Source organism: Sardina pilchardus, chromosome 14, assembly GCF_963854185.1.
Source record: "Sardina pilchardus chromosome 14, fSarPil1.1, whole genome shotgun sequence".
In the NCBI taxonomy this organism is placed as follows: domain Eukaryota; kingdom Metazoa; phylum Chordata; class Actinopteri; order Clupeiformes; family Clupeidae; genus Sardina; species Sardina pilchardus.
This window is the reverse complement of record NC_085007.1, coordinates 25,611,304-25,630,543: the sequence shown is the minus strand read 5'-3', so window position 1 is coordinate 25,630,543 and position 19,240 is coordinate 25,611,304. Positions and strand designations below refer to the sequence as shown.

Below are 19,240 nucleotides of genomic sequence, written 5' to 3'. Positions count from 1 at the left end.
TCACTGATGCATTAATTTGCATATTAATGATATTTATTCCAATGAGCCAGCATTCCGTCTGGAACCAAAAAACATAGAACATTGCTCAGTCTGGAACCAAAAACATAGAATCTGCACACATGAGAGCTGACCAATTAATCTTAACAACATGACTTTTTCACAATCATGGATTTAAAAAATGTATCAAAATAAATTTTTAAATAAATATATGTTTTTTTTTTCCATCCTTTGTAATGAAAACATTTTCCCGTCTGTGGTCCATATAGTCGTCACTGGTCAATTTATGTTGGAATACTTGAGATATTTCCTGTAATTACACACAAAACAATGCACTTAAAAACAGAAAATTGCACATACGGGATGTACAAATAAAGTATTGCTTACTCGATCACTCATGGAAACCTCTTTTGACAACACCAGCATTTGACAACTATCCATGTACACAATATGGTGTGTGGTATGGTGAAGGAGTTGGATTAGCGTGCCTAGCCTGAGAGTTGCATGTGCAATTCTCGGCTTCCACCGTTGTGCCACTGCAAGGCACTTAAGCTCAAATTGCTCCGGGAACAATGTAATCCCTTATAACATAGTTGACATAAGTCACTTTGGAGAACAGTGTCTGATAAATGTAATCAACATGTAACCATCGTCTTGAAAACAGGTCATTTTTCACTTTGGGCAGCTGAAGGAACATGAAGTCAGCTCGCACTTCTTCCTCTCTGCTGGAGAAGGGGGAAAAAAAGAGTCCACATGCCACCTCTGGATTTCCTCCCCACCCTCCTTCCCTCCCCAACTTCCTGTTGATGCAGTTAGCCTGGCCAGTACACGGAAACTTCAGCAGTCCAGTCACGCTTCCCAAAGGCAGCACCGGATATGGACATAACTTTCTGGGATAAAAATAATCTTCAGCACACAGCTGTGACTGCTACGGTTGAGTTATCCCAGGTTAAGATGTTTGCATTGACAATACCAATACAATGAAATGAAATCTATAGCCTAGTCAATTGCTGAAGCCAGCTAACTCTGATGAGATAAGAGCTGCATATATAGCCTACAGCTAAAAGTTCAATTTGATATCTAGAATATTCTCAGAATAGTTGTAGGCCTACATCTTTTTAGAAGCTTCTGTCCGACCATTCACTCGGAAACCCAGAGTCCTCAGTTGTCGCAACTCTGGTCTGCAGAGATAACCCTTGTACCACCCCGCGGTCTGAGAAGAGTATAGTGATATCATTTGGGATGCAAATGGTAGGCAATGTGATCTGTTGTGTTGTGAGGGTGTTACCAAGGGCATAATGAAGGGTCATAGGGTAAGGAGGAACACCCACCGAGTGTGTCTACAGGAGGGAACAGGAACGTGGTTCTCTGAAAGGGTTGCTGCCTGTTGGCACTCCAACCAAGAGGGCATCTTTGGTGGCATTCTGAAGGCAGTACTGCTGCAGTTCTGCAGCAGCTTGGGACACCTATAGGAACAGGGCAGTTAGTCTCATAAGATGACTTATGCCTAAAGGAGGATCTGCTGATTTTCACACACAAAACAGATTGGGATCAGTAGGGTTATGAAGTTTTTTGAGTTACATCACAATAATCCACAACATTGGTGTTGTTCTTGTGTTGTGCAAATATTTTATTCTTCTTCTCTATTAAAAAAATTCCCACACCGTCCATCAGGTCGGCCTGGGTGGGAGAACCATCCAGCGTCTTTGAACAACATAATAATACTGGAATTACATTACTCTCTCCCCTGTAATCATGCACCCGCGACTATTTTAAGCCAATGTGGAGAATATGGCTCCAGTGGCACAGCACAGGCTCAATGAATGACTAGCTTATGAGTTGCATCCAACCTTTCCCCGTAGGCTGATATACAAACGAGATGCAATAGCCTACCTGTGGTCTGAGCATCATGCAAATACGTTTGGTCTTAGAAATGAAATATATCCAGAGATCAAACCGTAGGCTAATATGTTAAGAAGTTAGGAAGTTCAGTAGTCGTAGGCTAATCTAGATTTAAATACAAGACTTCGACTATAAGCAGGCTATTCAGCCACTACTAGATGATAACATAAAGGGTTAAAACTTACTTTAATTCTTTCTACGCTGGCCTCGAGCCTCAGTTGTTCAACAAGTCGACGCATGTTCGTCAAATTGGAATTGGATGACATCTTCAGCCAAAGTTTTTTCCGTCGCTTTTGCCAATAGTTCGATATGAACTTGATACTTTAGTGAGCCTTCGACTAAAAGCAGGTTCTGTCAGACTGACTTCTTTGTTTTGGTGATGAAGAATGACCCAAGGTTTTGAGGAAGCAGTGTGTAAACAGCGCTCGGCTTGACGTGGTCGGAGTATGAGTTGCCCCTGCCCACTGGGCAAAAAAGTTACCGAATTTGAGAATGTGTGGATTCCCCACCTCCGAGAGCAGGGGGTGGTACGTTTGAGTTGATTTTGTGATGCACAGTTTTTCTCGTAGACTTAACGTACTCGACAAGATAATATAAAAGCCCAAGGGAAAACACCAGCTGTCTGAACGAATGATACGGTCTTTCCCCCTCCGTAGCCTCAACTTACATTTTACTAAATAAACGCACTAGAGAAGGCTACTTCAAGTGCCCAAAACTGCGTTATCAAACATGCCGTTTTTGAAGAGTTATTTGCCGTGCATATGACGGAAATGCAGTGCGTCTATTTTGAACACGAAAAATGGCATAACATTTCATGATAGGACTACAAGTCTATCATATTGCTGTTATTTCTGTAATGGGCATGTCATTTTCATTGATTAGCCTATGATCATCACGAATTATTCTGACATGGCCTTAAGCAGGTTCAAATGATTTAAACCGATTTGTAGGTTATGTGTGAACAGTTTAATCTATGGTTAAAAGTCAAGATCATATTAAAAATGTTAACATCGTGGGTGTTTCTAACCGGAATATATGCCTAATGAAATGGTAGGAGGACCATGGTGCTGCTACTGTACAAAAAAATAGCCAAATAACCCCGCCTGCTGGTAATTTTACAAAACAACATTTTAGCACCCTGATCACTACAGCGAGAAAATAAAGCTACTAGAGGAAATCCTGCACTAACGGAATGTCCAAGTGGAATTAGAAACATCCAGCTGTAAAATGTGTTTTTATTTTCAGTAATTTACAGCAGTTGTCACAAACAACACCATCTGATTATCAAACAGCACAGCCAACAGACCCATAGAAGTGACAGATATGAAAAGATTTGAATGCAACCACACAGCATCTCAAAGATCTCTGTATAAAACCTCACAGTACGACCACTTCCTTAGATATTAGCCTACACAATTGGTAGTCCGTGATACTGTATTGAAGAATATACTAGTTTACAGACCTGTAAAATGTGTATTCTATTGGGGGGTCTGACTTGTTTTGAACTGATACCGTAGCATACATACATACATCAATATGATTAAGGCATTTGTGGTAATATTACTATTTCTAAGTCTATTTATAAACAAATGAACGTGACCCCAGTGACCGGCTCTCTGGGCGTTGTTTGGTCAGCAATTGTGACCTTAGTCTAAATGTTGTCTGATTTACTTTTTACAGTGTTGTCTTAGGTCTTCACTGCTTAAATGAAAAAGGAAATAGGAAGGTAACAGGAAATCATCCCCTTCACATAAATTATCACATAAAACAGAATGTTAACATCTCTCCAATTCAGTATCAGTTCTCTAGGACATTAGCATAGGTGATGCTGCTGCTGTTTAAAGGTGGAGAGGGGGTCATTTGTTTTCCAGTTTGTCCAACATCAACCACAACAGTATAACTAGCAGCCATTTTGTGTAACAAAAAATGTTAAGCAGCCCTGTCACAGAATTATTGTGCCTATTGCTATACTAGTGCTTAAGACATCTAAGCATCTTTTGGGATATTTCATAAAGCTAGCCTGATAAGTCCAAAAAACCCTCAGTGATGGAATCAAAATCTTTGGGCAAGGATCACTTGATTTTCCAATTGGCTTCATTCAAGTTTTTGTTTAAAGTTACTCGTTTCTATTTGTAGCTAAAGCAACTACAATTGCAACATGCTAACACCTTCCTTAAATTACCCCCCAAATCCCCTTTAGACACCATCAAAAAAATGTAAACATAGATATCACATGTAACATGTGTGGCATGCAGCTTCAAATGGCATACATGCTATTATCATGCACCTCTTAACATGTTTGTCTACATCAAAAGAAAAGAGAAAAAAAAATGTTGAGGATGGTGGTGTGGATGGGAGAGACATAACATTTTGAGTTAATGGAACACTATCATCGGACACAAAAATACAACGCTTTACGATTACTATTTTAATATTATAAAATATGAATTCAAAGACACCACAGAAAAAAAATCATGGCAAAACAGTTGACAAATGTGCAGACTTGGCTGTAGATTGAATTGTTCCATCCACAGCCAGAAACCAAGACAGCCCCTTTCAGACGTACCTCCTTAATGCTTCAGAAGACACCAGTCACCATCGTTTGTAAATGTTTGCATAAAAACACACACATGACAAGCCCAAGCAATCAGTATGAGGTTCACACACAAATGTATGCACACACATACGCAAAGCTTGGGATGCATTATATACTGCGTATTGGCATATTGGTTTTACATGTTTGACATGTGCATGTGAGCACATGTGTCTTGTGTGTGGGGTGGGGAGTAGAGGTTGTTCATTTTTGTATGTTTTGTTTTTTGTTATCATCAATCATCAATGAAAGTGAGACGACCCGGTCCTTCATTCTTCATCCACCTGCGGTAGCGCTTCCACCTGGAGTCCTGTGCCATCTTCACCTTCATCTCCTCCTCCTGCTCCTGTTTATACACCTGCCAAACAACAACAACAACGCACAGTGGTCAGTCAGCAGAAAACACATTCTCCTGACATTACACTGACATCTCTGAGGTAACACTGTAAGAGATTAGGCTGTAGGTTCCATGTGTTTGCGAATAAAGACTTAATATCCAGCCACTATAAGTGATATCAGTAGAGGTCTGGGCCGGGTTTCCCAAAATTGTTAAGAAGCTCTTAAGTGCTAAGAACTTCTTAGGAGCGTTGTAAGAATGTTCTAAGAACGCTCCTAAGAAGTTCTTAGGACTTAAGAGCTTCTTAACGATTTTGGGAAACCCGGCCCTGACTATTACAGAAGTCTGAAGTGTCCTCTCAATATGCTGTAAACTTGCAGGTAGGGATCTCTCTAGTGATTTCCTGATAAACATACTGCCAGAGTGTTGAAACATCATCAGCACAATTACAAAATCAAGACAAGTCCTATTTTCATAAAAGCTGTCACATTATGGCCTGCTGACCAAAAATCTTAGTTTAGGCATCCCAAAACAGCACTTGATAAATCCACACCACAACACCAGTAGAAAAGCATAACCTACAGTACACATTGTCCTCACAAGTTTGACGGCAAATGTGATGCATTTTAGTAAAAGATCAGAATTTCCAAATTGCAACTCAGCATCATCCTCACATGACTAACACATCTCTGCTCACCTCATAGTTCTCCTTAATCCAAAGCTGCTTCTCCAAGTACGTGTCGTGCAGGTGGTCGTCAAGGCTGTCGAACTGTGCTTGTGACATCTTCATGTGTTTGCGGATAAGGTAGAGCTTCTCCTCCTGGCCATACTCCTCTTTCTTTAGGGTGAACCGGTATATCCAGGAACAGTACCATGCTATATAAATGCAGAAGTAGTAGGGAGACAGCACTAGCTTGAACAGCAGGATGTCTGACACATTAGGCTTCTGATAACCGCCCTTAATGTCAATCTTGTTCTTGATGATGTCGCGGATGATCTCCTCTTCCTCTTCTCGAATTTCCTCCTTTGATCGTCTGTTCTTTCCTTTCTCCTTGGTCCGGTTCAGTAGGCCCTGCTCCTTTGCAAGCTGAGTGGCCTGGATGCGGTACTTTGGCATGGTAGCCAGGTAGTTTATGGCTTCAGTGTAGCTACTCCACCAGCTGTAATACTATGTAAACAGAAGTTACGTTTAAACTGTGGTTATGTATTCAGGTGTAACCTTGCGATAGACTACACTGGTATCTTATTACAAAACATAACAATTGATTACAGTGATTCTGGAAAAGGGATCTTCTTTAGTCAAAAGATTATAGAATAAAAACATCATATGGTCACCTACCTGGAACACAGAAATGGCACAGACTGTTACTAGGATCACTATCCTCACATCCACTTTAGGTGCCAGCCTTCTGCTGTAGTATGCATAAACGTGACTGTAGTACTGGTCTGGGTTATCCAGCATGTAGTTGTACTCTTTCCTGGTTTCTTCATCCTGAGGAAAGATATTTTTAGAACAAATACGAATGAAGTCAGTGCCTACTTTTGTTCCATCTTTACACCTAACTATGCACTGATTAATTCACCACATACCCCCTACAGCGACTTTAGAAATAATATTTGAATTAATCATGGATTTCTACTGCCACGTAGGCACACGTCTGGCGTCAATGTAAAAGTAATCAGATTGCTGGTACATGGCAAATCGTAACGTGACGATGTGTGTGCCTTAAATGGTTCTAAAGTATACCCATAATGACTTTATACATACTTTAAGGGTTTCATAGGCTGTTGCGACGAGCATAAATTTCTGTTGGGCACTTTCATTGGTCTCTCCAGCGAGTCCTGGGTCCCCATCTCGATACCTGTCGGGATGATATTTTCTGGCCAGCTGTCTATAAGCACGCGCTATCTCGGCTTTTGTTGCTTCTCTTGCCACCCCGAGGACATCATAACAGCTCTCTGTCCCACAGTATAATCCTGGAATCAGGCCAGCGACAGAAGAAATAAGGACACAAAGAACTACAATACATTTAACCCAGCTGCCTTGTCGAGACGTATCCACTATGGAAGCCGCCATGTCAGCATTCCGGCACTGTCGCTTGAATCTGACGTCATACAGGCTGTTCTTGGGAGATGTAGGACCGGTTTTTTTTTTTTTTTTTTTTCCAGCCTGTATTATTCAATTAAATACATTTCTAATTGTTATATGTTATATGCTGATTAAATGAATTGTACTGCTATTTGTTTGGGTATAGATTATATTATATATTTGCATTTGTAGTTTGCACCCTTTCTGCAATTAAAAAAAATGTATGAACTTCTTAGATTTCACTTACACATTCAAAGTGAACTGGATCAGACAATTCATGAACCACACAACATCCCTTTGAAACTTCATCCCCAACTAGGCCTACATCTTTTCCTAAATTGGTGGCTTGGAATTTCTATTGATGTGTGACTTTAATCTTAGTAAGACTCCTGAACTTCTGAAGATTTGCAACTCTGCTTAAGCCTATTCCTTTGATCCCCTTCCACAAATCTTGCCATCCACCAGTAGGTTGAGGATGAGACATGGCTAGATCTTTCAGGACAGCGATCCAAAGCATTCAACAAAGAAAACCCTTCATTTGTTTCAGAGAAAGGAAACCAAGGCCCTGACTTAAAGCCAATTGAACTGTTTTGGCAGTAACTGACCAGGATTCACTAGAGGGACCCTTGGAATCTTCAAGATTTACAGACTGTAAAGAAGAGAATGGGTCAAAATCACATAGGAATACTGCGACTGAAGTTTCGTCATATAGGAAATGTTTTGAAGCTGTCATTTCAAACAAAGTAAACAAACATTCCCAAAAAGTATTTAAGAAATTTCAGTAGGTGCATTTAATACTTGTTTCTGTGTCATTTCACTTTATTATACATAACTATATGGACATTCTTTTTAAAAACTGATATGTGTGGATTACCTGAGTTAATACTATTGTGTGGTGAAAATTTCAAATAGGCTCACTGGAAGTCTACTTACTGAAACAAATGAATTACAAAATGGTTAAGTCTGCCTGCACAGCAATTCATAAGCTAGGCCATCGTTTCCCAACCTTGGGGTCTTCCAATTGACCAGTGAATTACTTTAAAACATACATACATTAAATAAAAAAATTACTTAGATACAAACTAGTTACACAAAGGTATTCAAACGAATAAGCTCCATGCAGCTTGGGAACTAGACCAAGCTGAGAGCTCATTTCATTTGCTGACATGTACATGAGCGAATCAGTCTAGTGGATGCTACCCTGGCCATACAACATTCCCCTCAAGCTCGTAATACTAATTTCATCAATGATTAGGTAATATTGGAAGAAATACAATGCAAAGTAAATGCCTTTTGTTTTATTTTTTTTTTACAAAAAGCATCAGTAAAAGATACAACCTTGTATTCACCACAGAAGTCTTGACAGCGCAACTGCAGCCCACACTCTCTTCAAGACAAAATAACTCTGTACTGACTGGTAACTTAAAACAGAGGTGGGTTGATGCCAACATTGGGGGTTTCAACTCATCAACATAAAGAGGGGGGAAAAAAAGCTAAAAAGAGGTAACTGCTACAACACCTTCATCTCCACTAGTACAGTACAATACTCCTTTTAGTAGTTATGTCTTCACTTAATGTACACCACTACATATAACAAAGACACTGTGGCAAGTGCGGGTTACCAAACTTTCTTCATACACGACCCATACAGAAAAGCAAAGGCAAGGGACAGGCTGATGTGTCCGGGGGGAGATAATATGTACATATACACAAGTAAAAAATGTACAGGACAAACAGGCTGATCTCCCTGCTCATAGGCCAAAAACACGATGAGCCTCTCTTCAATAAAAAAGGGTAAAAGTCAAAATAACAAGGGTCTGGTTTTATACAATGCATGCATGATACACATGAACACGAAACTGAAAATAAAAATTTAAAATGATTCTGATTGGAATAAAGTACAGTTATGCATTTCACTTGGCTTTCAACACAACAATGAATACCTAGCGCTGAAAGAAAAACAAAAAACAAAAAAGCGGACAAAGGATGTTTTAAACGGAATTGCCATCGGTTCGGCCTCTTCATCTGCGGTAGCGCCCTCGTTCCTTCTCCCTCTCCCGATCCCTCATGCGCTCCCTCTCTCGGTCGCGCTCCCGCCCGCGCTCCCTCTCCCGGTCCCGGCGTGCGTCCCGTGGCCTCTCTCGCTCCCGCTGCCGATCGCGCTCACGAGGGCGACTCCGTCTGCTGCTCACCACTGCCTGCGTGCGCCTTAAGAAGTCGTCCACGCGCATGTCGTAGTCATGCTGCAAAGGAGAGAGCATTACATTTAGTAGACACATTTCAAATGATCAATATAGCATAAAAGTAGTTAAGTCAAATTTATAAAGTCCACTTTCAGAGCCATCTACTTATCAATCAAACCAATCAATACATATAATCAAATTTTTCACTGAGCATGCAACAAGGTATTAAGCAGGCCTTGATCCTTCATCAGGTCAGAGCCTGATGAAGCAGCCATTCTTTATGTAGATTTGAGTGCCTATCTGTGGCCATGTGAGAGGTTGTAGGCCCCTGTGACCCAAAGACCAAGCAGACCACAGAGAAACATAACCGCGATGATCTAAGCAATTACTCAACTCTACTGTCCATCCCCATCACTACAAAGATGTAAGACCGCTAGAAGAGACCATTACCAGGCTGGAGAAGGAGGAGCGTACCACCCTTTTCTCCCGGAAGCGGGCATCATGAGGTAGGGGATGGTGCCCGGAGTACGGTGGGTGAGCCTGGGGCGGGGGTGCATGGTGCTGGTAGTACGGGTGGTGTGGAGGTTGCTCCATGCCAGGGTATGGTGCCTGGGAGAGAACAATGAATGGCACCACAATTACTCAGATGTAAGTGCAGTCAGAAAAGGCATGCAAAAACCACATGGTTGTGTCTATATCCAGATTATGGAGACGTTTCAGTGGTGTGCATACCATTCCTTGCCATGGAGGCGGCGGTCCAATGCTGTGGTGGAACTCCCTCATGTAATCATTGTAAGACTGGAGAAAAGAGCGAGAGCAAATTTGAGCGTGAGGCCTTGTCACGACTGTGGGAAACGACAGGCGACAGTCCGTTTTTGCAGACTGACACTGCACGTAACCAAAGTGTTAAAATCTTCATCTATAACTCAACAAAAATGACCATTTTGAGGAACTTTGGCTAGACAGGGAACCGCGCTTAAAACGTCAAAAAAAGTTTTAAGGAAGTAACTGACCCCATTGATTAACACATCCCGTCTGACTCCAGAAAAACGCCTGTAGCAAGGGGGGGACAATGCAAAAGAAACAGTCACATCAGGTCAGATAAAATAGCTCAGTAAAGAGAAATCCACAGGAAATGCAACAAGTACAAGAAATCCAAGGCTTATACCTGTCAACAGGTGGATTACGTGGATCTTGCATGAAGCCTGTATAATATACAAGAGAAGCAGTTTGCTCAATTTACCAATGTGAAAAAAAATTGAGAAAAGGGGGAAAAAAATGAACATAAAACATCAACCAAACCAAAATAGAGGACCATAACCATGGTAACCATGGACAACAGAATAGGTTACCACAAGTACTCAACTCAAATACGCAAGTATTTCTTGACTACACACTTTCTATGCATGACATATAAATAATATCAACTCATCTGTGCTTTACAAAATGTAATCATTACAACAATACAACATAATATAAAACAATTACACTATTTCTGTGAAACCTCCATGTACATTTCCACATTGCATGAAACCACAACACACACGTTTAGCATACAGTTGTAGCATCACATTGATTCAATGGCACCGACAGCCACTGTCACAGGAACCCCTCCTGTTTTGAAAATGAGGTCTGTATTCTCAAGCATGGACTTGAAATAATAACCTGGTCTTTGAGGGAACTCTGGAGGATAGTCAATCCTGGGTCGTTTCCTGTTGTGCATGTCATATTCCTCTGGACGACGCCTACACGAATCAGGTGAACAGTTAAGAGACAAAACTCCACTCACATACAGATTACATTCATATCACAGCTTACTGCACACTTGTTCCATATACACATACAACTTTTTACAGATGGTAATTAAAGGACAGCAAACTTTTAAACCTTGCCTTAGGTTCTGGCATAGCTCCTTTGGGGCAACCACTTTCAAAAAGTACTTACAGGCAAATATGTGTTTAATGAATACGTTCAAGCCTCTCCTCTTTTTCCATTACGTTTGGTCAAGCAATTTACAGTTGAATATGCTTTTGGTGGATAAACAAGCAAGTGGATATTTTAGGCCCTAGATCTATCTCCCAATTGATGGGAAATAACATGTTCAAAGTGCTCAGACTGATAGTGTGCAAATGTCAGCCAATTTAAGAATATCTAAGGGACAAATTCAAAGGTCTACAAGATGCTAAACTGATCCTCGTCTATTTCTAGACTAAGAACACTCACATACCCTTACTTCATGGCACTTGGGCCTAAATACCTGGGGGAAATCTCAGATCTATGCAGTGGTTATTAGCCCATAGGACAAACAGGACAGAGCCAACCAAAAAGCTTAGAGAACAAAAACAATATCTACATAAAATGAGAAAAGCTGGTTAAAATTTTAACATACCGCTTTCTTGTAGATTTTTTTTGTGACCGTAAACGTTGGCAAATATTTATGATAGAAAATGTTCATAATACAGTCCATCTTATTCTTAAGTGGTCTACAGCCACAAACACATTTACAAGGATGGCCTGGTAAGGCAGAAGAAGGGGAAATGGTGCAGTCCATTTTTGTTTTGGCAATCAACCAGACATGACGAGCTCCACGGGAATAAACAAACAGGTAATCTGCCCACCAAAGCCTCCCCCATGTGCTCATGGCTTTTGCAGTCCTTGAGGGGCATCAAGCCGAGACACAGAAGAAAATGGCTTGTACGTGACCAGGTCTACCTGACTTCAACAGTCCTTTACCAGGAGAACAGGAACACACTCCTTTGGCTACCTACCAGGGTGGATGAGGCTGGGTCAGGAAGGGGGAGGGGGGGTACACTTAAATGAAAGGGTGCAGGATAAGTGGGAAAGGGATCTCGACATGATATCCTCGGTCCATTTTTTTGAAAGGGGGGCCATTTTGTGTGTGGAGGGGGGTGGTGACCACAAGGGCACATGAACTGCCAACCAACCCAAATCCTTACCCCTCTCTTTTTTTCTTGAATGTGGGACAGAGAAGGTGTTTGAAAAGACCAACAGATTTTTTTTTTTTCAGTTCAAGAGATCTCCGTCAGATGGACTCTTTTTTTTCTATCACACCCACAGCTGCTCCGGGAAACTTTCAGAAAAAAAACCCATCTCTCTTTTTTCCTCTGACCACCGTGATGTATAGAGTTCATACATTGAGGTGCTCTACAGGGACCAGTCCCTGACATCAGCTGAGTCCATAGGCACCGCATGACAGGAAGTGGCACAGAAGACAACAGGAAGTGGTACAAAGGACACAGCTAGCGTTGCATGGCTCCCTCTACCGGCTCCCTTCTCCAAACTGGCCTAGCGCTCTCCAGCATTGCAGAGGAACGCTCTCTCCTCCTGCCTCTCATGCTGTCTTTATCTTTTATCTGTTGCTATACTGTGAATGTGTTACGTTGCAAATGCATCTAATGGTACTTGACCAAAAACCTCTTTTTTTCGGTTAAGAAAAGTCCAGCCAAAATGCTCCTCTTGCAAGCATTTTCTCCATTTATAACACATCAAGCTTTCTGCCCCTCAATGGAATAGGCCATCTTCTGCTTATAATAGTATGGCTCCTTTAAAAAGTCCCATCTATGCTTAGGTTTATCCCCCATGGACATTCCTGAAAGAAAAAGTGCTTTGGGAACAAATTTAAGGCAAAATAAAAAGAGTACTTATCGATAAAGGTGAATTACTCAGCTTATGCTAGACACTTAACAACTTTAAAGTTTCGTCCTGACTTGGCTTTTGTTTTACAGGTTTGACAATTACTGCATTACTGTATGGCTATCAATGTCATGTACTGTATCTACACAACACAATTCAGGTATCTGCAACAAAAAACTCTTTTTCAGCAGCATCACACAGAATCACCACCACTGGCAGCTGAGAGTACTTAAAGCTCAAAGCCGCACTCCTCCGCCATGACCATCTCCCGAGGGCGAGGGGGGACCGTGGGTCCATGTGGCTCGCCCCTCCCCTCTGAGGATGTCAGGCACACGGGGGGTGGGAGAGAGAGAGATAGAAACATAGAAGGGGGGCTTTTTTTTTTCGCCTCTTCGCCGACGGCGTGAGGATGAGGAGAGTGAAGATGAAGAACGCGAGAAGCTCAAGCGGCTCCTGCCCGCCGGCACGTCACGTCACGTCACGGCGACGCGCAAGAGCACTAGTGGTCCAAAGAACATTTCTAACCTTCCCAGGTCGCGCGGCGCAGGCTCGCGGTGGGCCGGTCGGCCCCGGGAGCGGGACTCTGAGTGCATCCTCCTCTTGTGGCGCAATTTGCGAATAACTTGATACAAGTCAATGCTCTCGTCTGGGGGAAACAGCATGCACAGCTGGGTCCCACAGTCTGCCTCAATCTCCTATAGAGGGAGAAAAAGGAATGAAAAGGTCAAACCACTGCCAGTGTACATGTCAAAGAAACAGGGACAGTTCCAGAGATTTCTGTGAATAAGCGTTGCAAATTTAACAATGAATTCACTAAGCTCCAAGACCTCTTGTTGAACAAAACTGAATGTTGTCAAAATATGCCCACACTATTGGTGACATCTTCTTAGGGACCTGAAATTAACCGAATGCCTTCCCCAGCAGACTGTGAAGCACAGATCCAAAGGCATTCGCAAGACCACTGAAATACCTAATACTCTAATACCTTACTGTGTTCCAAAAATCCTAGCTTTTTGCATCAAAACATCTATCTAAACTGTGACGATTGCAAGAACATTGGGTGCTTCTAACTGACCCAATAAGGGCTTACACTCAGGCCTGGGGAAGAGGCAACCAACGCATAACCTCTTGCACCTCTTTCCACCTAGATAGGGCCTTGTCCACTGGTGAATGAGGAATGGAGGAAGAAAGTCGGCTGGTGACCCAGTGTCAACTAAGCCTCTGCTCAACCACATATATGAGCCTGTTGCAGACACTCCTGTGGTTCATATCCTTCAACTCTCAAGCTCTTGGACAGGGCTCCATATCTTTCATTACCTTAATGACATCATCCAATCAATTCAGCTGATCCTACACTGTCCGTTTCAATGGTTTTAAAATTTGCTTAAACTGATTAAACTCCACTCCTGGGCTCTTTGACCTTGGACTTATATAATACACAGAATAGTGATATGCACACACCTGTCCATCGCGTCCGATCTTAACAGGCTTGTGCTCGTTCCATGGGTTGGATAGGTGGGCAGTTTTGGTGAATGGCAGCTCACGCCTGCAACAAAGCCCGCAGATCAGTATATAACATACCAATAATAACAACAACAATACCACAGCTTCAGAGAAAATGCTTTGCTATAAGCACTTCACCTGCAGATCCAGTCGATCTTGAAGACTCCGCCGAGCATCTTGGCGTTCATGCCCGCTGGCAGCACCCAGTGAATGGGGGAACCTCCGTGATGTGACTCAGAGCAGAGACGGGCGAAACCTGCATTCAAGACACATACAGAAAGGTGTTAGCTGAAACCCGCCCACGCTGTGGTTGTGCTGTGGTTGCAAGTTTGTGAGGTGGGAAGAATTCTGCACCTTGAAATTTCCCACTCTCCCGAACGGAGAAGACAAGGATGACACTCCTAGCGGATCGGAAGGCAGCATTCAGCTTTTTCTCGTTGACAGGTAGCGTGGACCACACCCCCTAGCATTCAAAATACAAAACAATCAATCACAAAAACTGATCAAGCACAACAATCACAAAAAATGATCAATCACAACAATCAATCACTACAGTTTAATAACCCTCAATGTATAACTGGACAAAAGATGACAAACCTTTGCTTTGGCCAGAGAAACATTCTCATGGTTGTTGCTCTTGATGAGGAAGAATCTGGCTTCTCGAATAACGTATTTAAGCTTGCTGGTCTGATCTAAAAATATACAAAAGAAAGGGGTAAAGTCATGAAAAGGTGCACAGATATATTTTCAGGAAAACAAAAACAGTTGCATCTTGCACACATCTCCACTTTTTATAAATGGCCAGCTTGCAGCTAGATTACCTTTCCGAACAGCCCGGACAGAAGATGGAAGTTTTTCTCTCTTCTTCTCTGAACCTACAGATCAAACATAGAGAAGTAAAACTTAATTGGCCAAATATTATAAAAGAACTGGCTAGAAAGTAAAAAATAAAAAGGGTTCATAAATCACTCAATGTGGCAACTCAAAATTAGCATGAGAGTCGATCAGAATTCCAGAACATCACTGACTGAGAAGGTGACTAGACCGGAATTCTATGGTGTTTGACCCAAGAGTATGGCAATGTCTCCTTTCCTCTGTTTGTGGTTGAGCCACTGAGAGGTTACCCCTGCCCTCTGGTCCACAGTGTCAGTGGGAGTCTGAAATGCTGATCAGCAGCACAGAGACGCCAGACAGCAGCTGACACTGGGCCAGATCTGACCCGGATGTGGCTCAGGTCCAGTTCAGCAGTCAGGTGCCCTCTGGAGGTGGTCTCTGTGTGGCTGCCAACCGCAGGGCTCACATGCTGCCTGGGCGGGGGGAATCAGCAAAGTGACCTGACCTGCTTTGCCACTGATGCGCGCTTATGACCTTGACAAAACCCACGAGTTTCTGATTTATCATTCCCTCAGCGACCGCAGCACATCATGGGCCGCTGAGTACGTTCATAAGGTCACAGCTTCACTGTAGCTGTGCATCTGTTTACAGTGGACACTGAATAAGTTGAAGGCCTTATTGAGGCCAAAATTATCCACTGGTGGAAATTATTTATTTTCCTCCACAGAAACATCAGAGAAGGCAAAAGCAGGTTAGTTTACGGCATCTAATAGCAGTTGATAGTGTCAAATTGATTAAATCAATGACCATCACCTAATCTCAGATAAAAATGGCGTACAGATTCAGACTGTAGAGGGGGGGCGGGGGGAGTATTTTTAATACCTGTATAAGAGTCTGAAGCTGAGCTTCCACTTCTATCAAAAACGATTGGAGATATCCCTCTAGCGTGCTTCTTCTGCTTTCTTTCCTCATCTGAGCAGTGAATGGGAAAACACGTCCCTTACATTAGATTAAGATCTTAAATTGTGTACAAAAGACTGCTTGAGTACACACTTCCACTACACCTGAGAGATCTACAACTGCCTTTACCTCTGTTGCCTTGAACTCAACCAGTTATGATTTAGGCCATGAATAAACCTTCAACGACCTGCTTAACACTGATGATGATCATACTGCTGTACTTGACAGGCTATAAGCATACTTATGGCAAGATTCGCAAGAACACATTTTTTAAGAAAAAGTATTAACTTGCTATAGACCATCAAACCGTGTTTACAAATGTCAATGGTTATACAATGTGTCAAATTGTATCGGACGCTTAAGCATTTCCCTCCGTCTTGTACCACTAACTCCGCTTGTTTTTGTTTTGTTTTTGTTTTTCCCATTGTGGACTCTTTTACCTGAGGCTTCAGAGCCCGATCCGGAGCGCACAGACTCGCCATCTGAGAAGGAGACCGACTCGGACCGGGAGTCGCTGGCCTCGCTACGTGTGTCATAGTCGTTTTGCTCCGCTTCCTCCCGTTGGTCGCCATCCTCCTCGATCTCGTACTCTTCCTCCTCGCCCTCCTCGTCAACTTCTTCTTCCTCCTCCTCTTCTTCTTCCTCGCCACCTTTCTCTCCATCTTCCTCCTCCTCTTCTTCCATCACCTCCTCTTCCTCCTCCACCTCCTCTTCCAGGTCGGAGCGCTGGCCCTCGGAGGACGCAGCTGAGCTGCCCGTCTCCTGGTCGGAGGCGTACTCCGCTGATTGGGCGCCGTCTTTGGAGGAGCGGCTAGCCTGTCCTGCGCTCTCCTCACTCGTGCGCCGTAACTTCTAAATGCAAAACAAGCATGTTTAGTTAACACGCTACCAGCTTGACATACCTATTTCATGCTTCACGCTGTTGCTCGAGGCATTCTCCAGCACTATACATGCTGACACAACCCAATGCAAGACTGGATGCTTGCATTCATCCTCGACCCTTACCTCAGACAACTCGGGCATGAGGGGCTTTATCCTCCTCTGTGCGTCTCTGCTGCGGGTGAGCGGTTTGTCACTGTGCCCTTTTAGGGGGTCTCCTCTGGAGGTGCTGCCCCTCGCCCCGTGGTTCTTCCGGTCATCGTAGAACTCCTCAGGGACGTGTCGGCCCCTGGGGTTTGTCAGTTTTTTCCCATTGGCCCCACTGGGTGGGCCTCCCCTTTTCATGAGCTGTCTGGTCGAGTGTCCTGAGGACCTCAAACGCTTAGATTCCTGTCCATCTCCTCTGGTATTCTTCCTTTTGGATCCTGAGTGGACAAGTAACCAATTATTTGAGTATATAACGATAATAATTTTCAGGAAATTGGGCTAAGGAAGCATGCCAGAAAACCCAAGCATGAAAAAATTAACAACTAATCATATTTTAATAAATAAATAACTTATTTACAAATCATTGCTGCTCTGAGCAAATTGCATTGCATCCAAACTCTAATGACTTTGCTGAACGTCCATTCGTCGTAGAGACTATCTACTGCAAGATTACAAGTCGTTTTAAATCAACGACGGAATAGTGCGGACATACCTTTTTTGTCGCTGATGTCATGTTCACTCTCTGGATTGTAGAGTTCGTCGTCTTGGTCGGGCGCTTCAGTAAGAATATCCTCCAGAACATTAAGTTCTCCATCTAAATATCGACGAGGAAATACGTGTTACGTTCAAAAGATGATGACACAGTGTCTAAACAATGCAGACATTCCGATGGATGTACAATCCCATATCACACAGTGAGCCAACAAAGGCGTTCAGGTCAAGGCTGGTCGGCGAGTCTTTGTTTACACATGCTAGCTATCCAGCTAATAGCGCAGTCAACGTTATACCATACGAAAGTATTGTTGTCACGTTGCCTACCGCTAACTGGGTAGCTAGGCTAGATTTGGATCATTTGACAAATTATTGCCAACTGGTAGTGCTAACTGCAGAATACTGTTGAAGGAAGTAACGTTAGTTGACGTTAGCCAGGAATGGTACGCTAACGAATAACGGCTAACGTTATGCGACTGCAACCAACAAAGAGGAGGCATAATAATCCAGCGAGCTATTTAGCTGGCCCCATTCAAAGCTAAGATAGTTACATTGCGTATCTGAAAATAAAACCAGTTGAACTGTTGATGAGGCATTTAGGATAAAAGGCCACACTCTTTATCTAACTGGATAACTCATTTCAGACTTCGTAACTTTAAAGGTCGTGTGTCACTTATATAACGTAGTAAATCCAATAACTTATCTCTACAAGACATCATAATCTGTCGGCTAGCTACACCCGTACCAAACTAGCTAGGTAACGTTAGCACGCCATTCCCTTAGTCAGAGACCTGGCTAATTTGTGTGCTAACAGCTAGCAAGAACGTTCTTGTGACTCTTGTGCACTCGATTAATCGACTAAATCTACATTAACTATCAGTATGTTTGTCTTACCGCCTTTATCATAAGACCTTATCAAAAACAGAAAACGACCGATTGCTTTACAACCGTATAGGCAAATGTCTAACGTCACTAGCATCGACAGCTAGATACCTTTTTCGTCTCGTCTGTCGACCGCCATTTTCGCCGTTCTCTTCTTCGGATACTTTTTCAGAACCCCTCTTTTCCTTAGTTTTGTTCAAAACAATGAAGGGAAAATGAAATTACTAAGTCGTTTCGTCTTAAACACTACATTTGATAAACTGAATTACAATGTCGTTGGTGGCCTAAGAAGTTGCGCAGCCACCAATCTGTGTGTGTAACCTGCAGACATACAGGCCACACAACGTGCAGTAATACTGAAATTCTATTGGCTCTGATCTGAATGACGTAGAACATTGACACATTTTTGTGATCTTCACATGCTGTTGTTTACAGGTTTCATAGTAGGGCTACTACGCCACATATAAAGCACATTGCAGTGAAGAAGTCTATAGCCAACTACACCCCCAAGCAGGTATTAATAAATTCAGGGTACTCAAGTTTTGAGCCTAGCTTGTCTTGGTGTGTGTGTGTGTGTGTGTGTGTGTGTGTGTGTGTGTGTGTGTGTGTGTGTGTGTGTGTGTGTGTGTGTGTGTGTGTGTGTGTCAATCTCCAATCTAGTGAAACGAGAACAACATTTAGTAGCCTAAAGTTCACAATTTAGTAAAAAGAGCAAATTGCGAAATTGT

The 19,240-nt window shown here is 42.7% G+C and overlaps 3 protein-coding genes across 4 annotated transcripts; all 3 read right to left on the bottom strand.

Moving 5' to 3' along the window:
• Positions 1-2,375, bottom strand: gng10 (guanine nucleotide binding protein (G protein), gamma 10). Its single transcript, XM_062554393.1, has 3 exons — positions 2,085-2,375; positions 1,329-1,463; positions 1-307 (listed from the first exon to the last, which is right to left on the bottom strand). Exons 1-2 carry the CDS (start codon positions 2,163-2,165, stop codon positions 1,338-1,340), a joined length of 207 nt encoding a protein of 68 aa, XP_062410377.1. The 5' UTR covers positions 2,166-2,375; the 3' UTR covers positions 1-307; positions 1,329-1,337.
• Positions 2,376-3,127: 752 nt separating this feature from the next.
• dnajc25 (DnaJ (Hsp40) homolog, subfamily C, member 25) lies at positions 3,128-6,915 on the bottom strand. The gene is made up of 4 exons (XM_062554392.1): positions 6,598-6,915; positions 6,169-6,321; positions 5,527-5,997; positions 3,128-4,850 (listed from the first exon to the last, which is right to left on the bottom strand). Exons 1-4 carry the CDS (start codon positions 6,904-6,906, stop codon positions 4,728-4,730), a joined length of 1,056 nt encoding a protein of 351 aa, XP_062410376.1. The 5' UTR covers positions 6,907-6,915; the 3' UTR covers positions 3,128-4,727.
• Positions 6,916-8,201: 1,286 nt separating this feature from the next.
• On the bottom strand, positions 8,202-18,867 carry ythdc1 (YTH N6-methyladenosine RNA binding protein C1). Of its 2 annotated transcripts, none has more exons than XM_062553488.1 (16): positions 18,624-18,867; positions 17,632-17,733; positions 17,058-17,356; positions 16,493-16,904; positions 15,080-15,133; positions 14,856-14,950; positions 14,613-14,721; positions 14,397-14,514; positions 14,217-14,301; positions 13,281-13,450; positions 10,767-10,846; positions 10,270-10,306; positions 10,115-10,154; positions 9,834-9,899; positions 9,552-9,710; positions 8,202-9,161 (listed from the first exon to the last, which is right to left on the bottom strand). In XM_062553488.1, exons 1-16 carry the CDS (start codon positions 18,649-18,651, stop codon positions 8,940-8,942), a joined length of 2,076 nt encoding a protein of 691 aa, XP_062409472.1. In that variant the 5' UTR covers positions 18,652-18,867; the 3' UTR covers positions 8,202-8,939. The 2 variants fall into 2 exon arrangements, with proteins under 2 accessions (XP_062409472.1, XP_062409473.1); XM_062553489.1 differs by having other exon boundaries at positions 16,493-16,901.
• Positions 18,868-19,240: the final 373 nt, after the last annotated feature.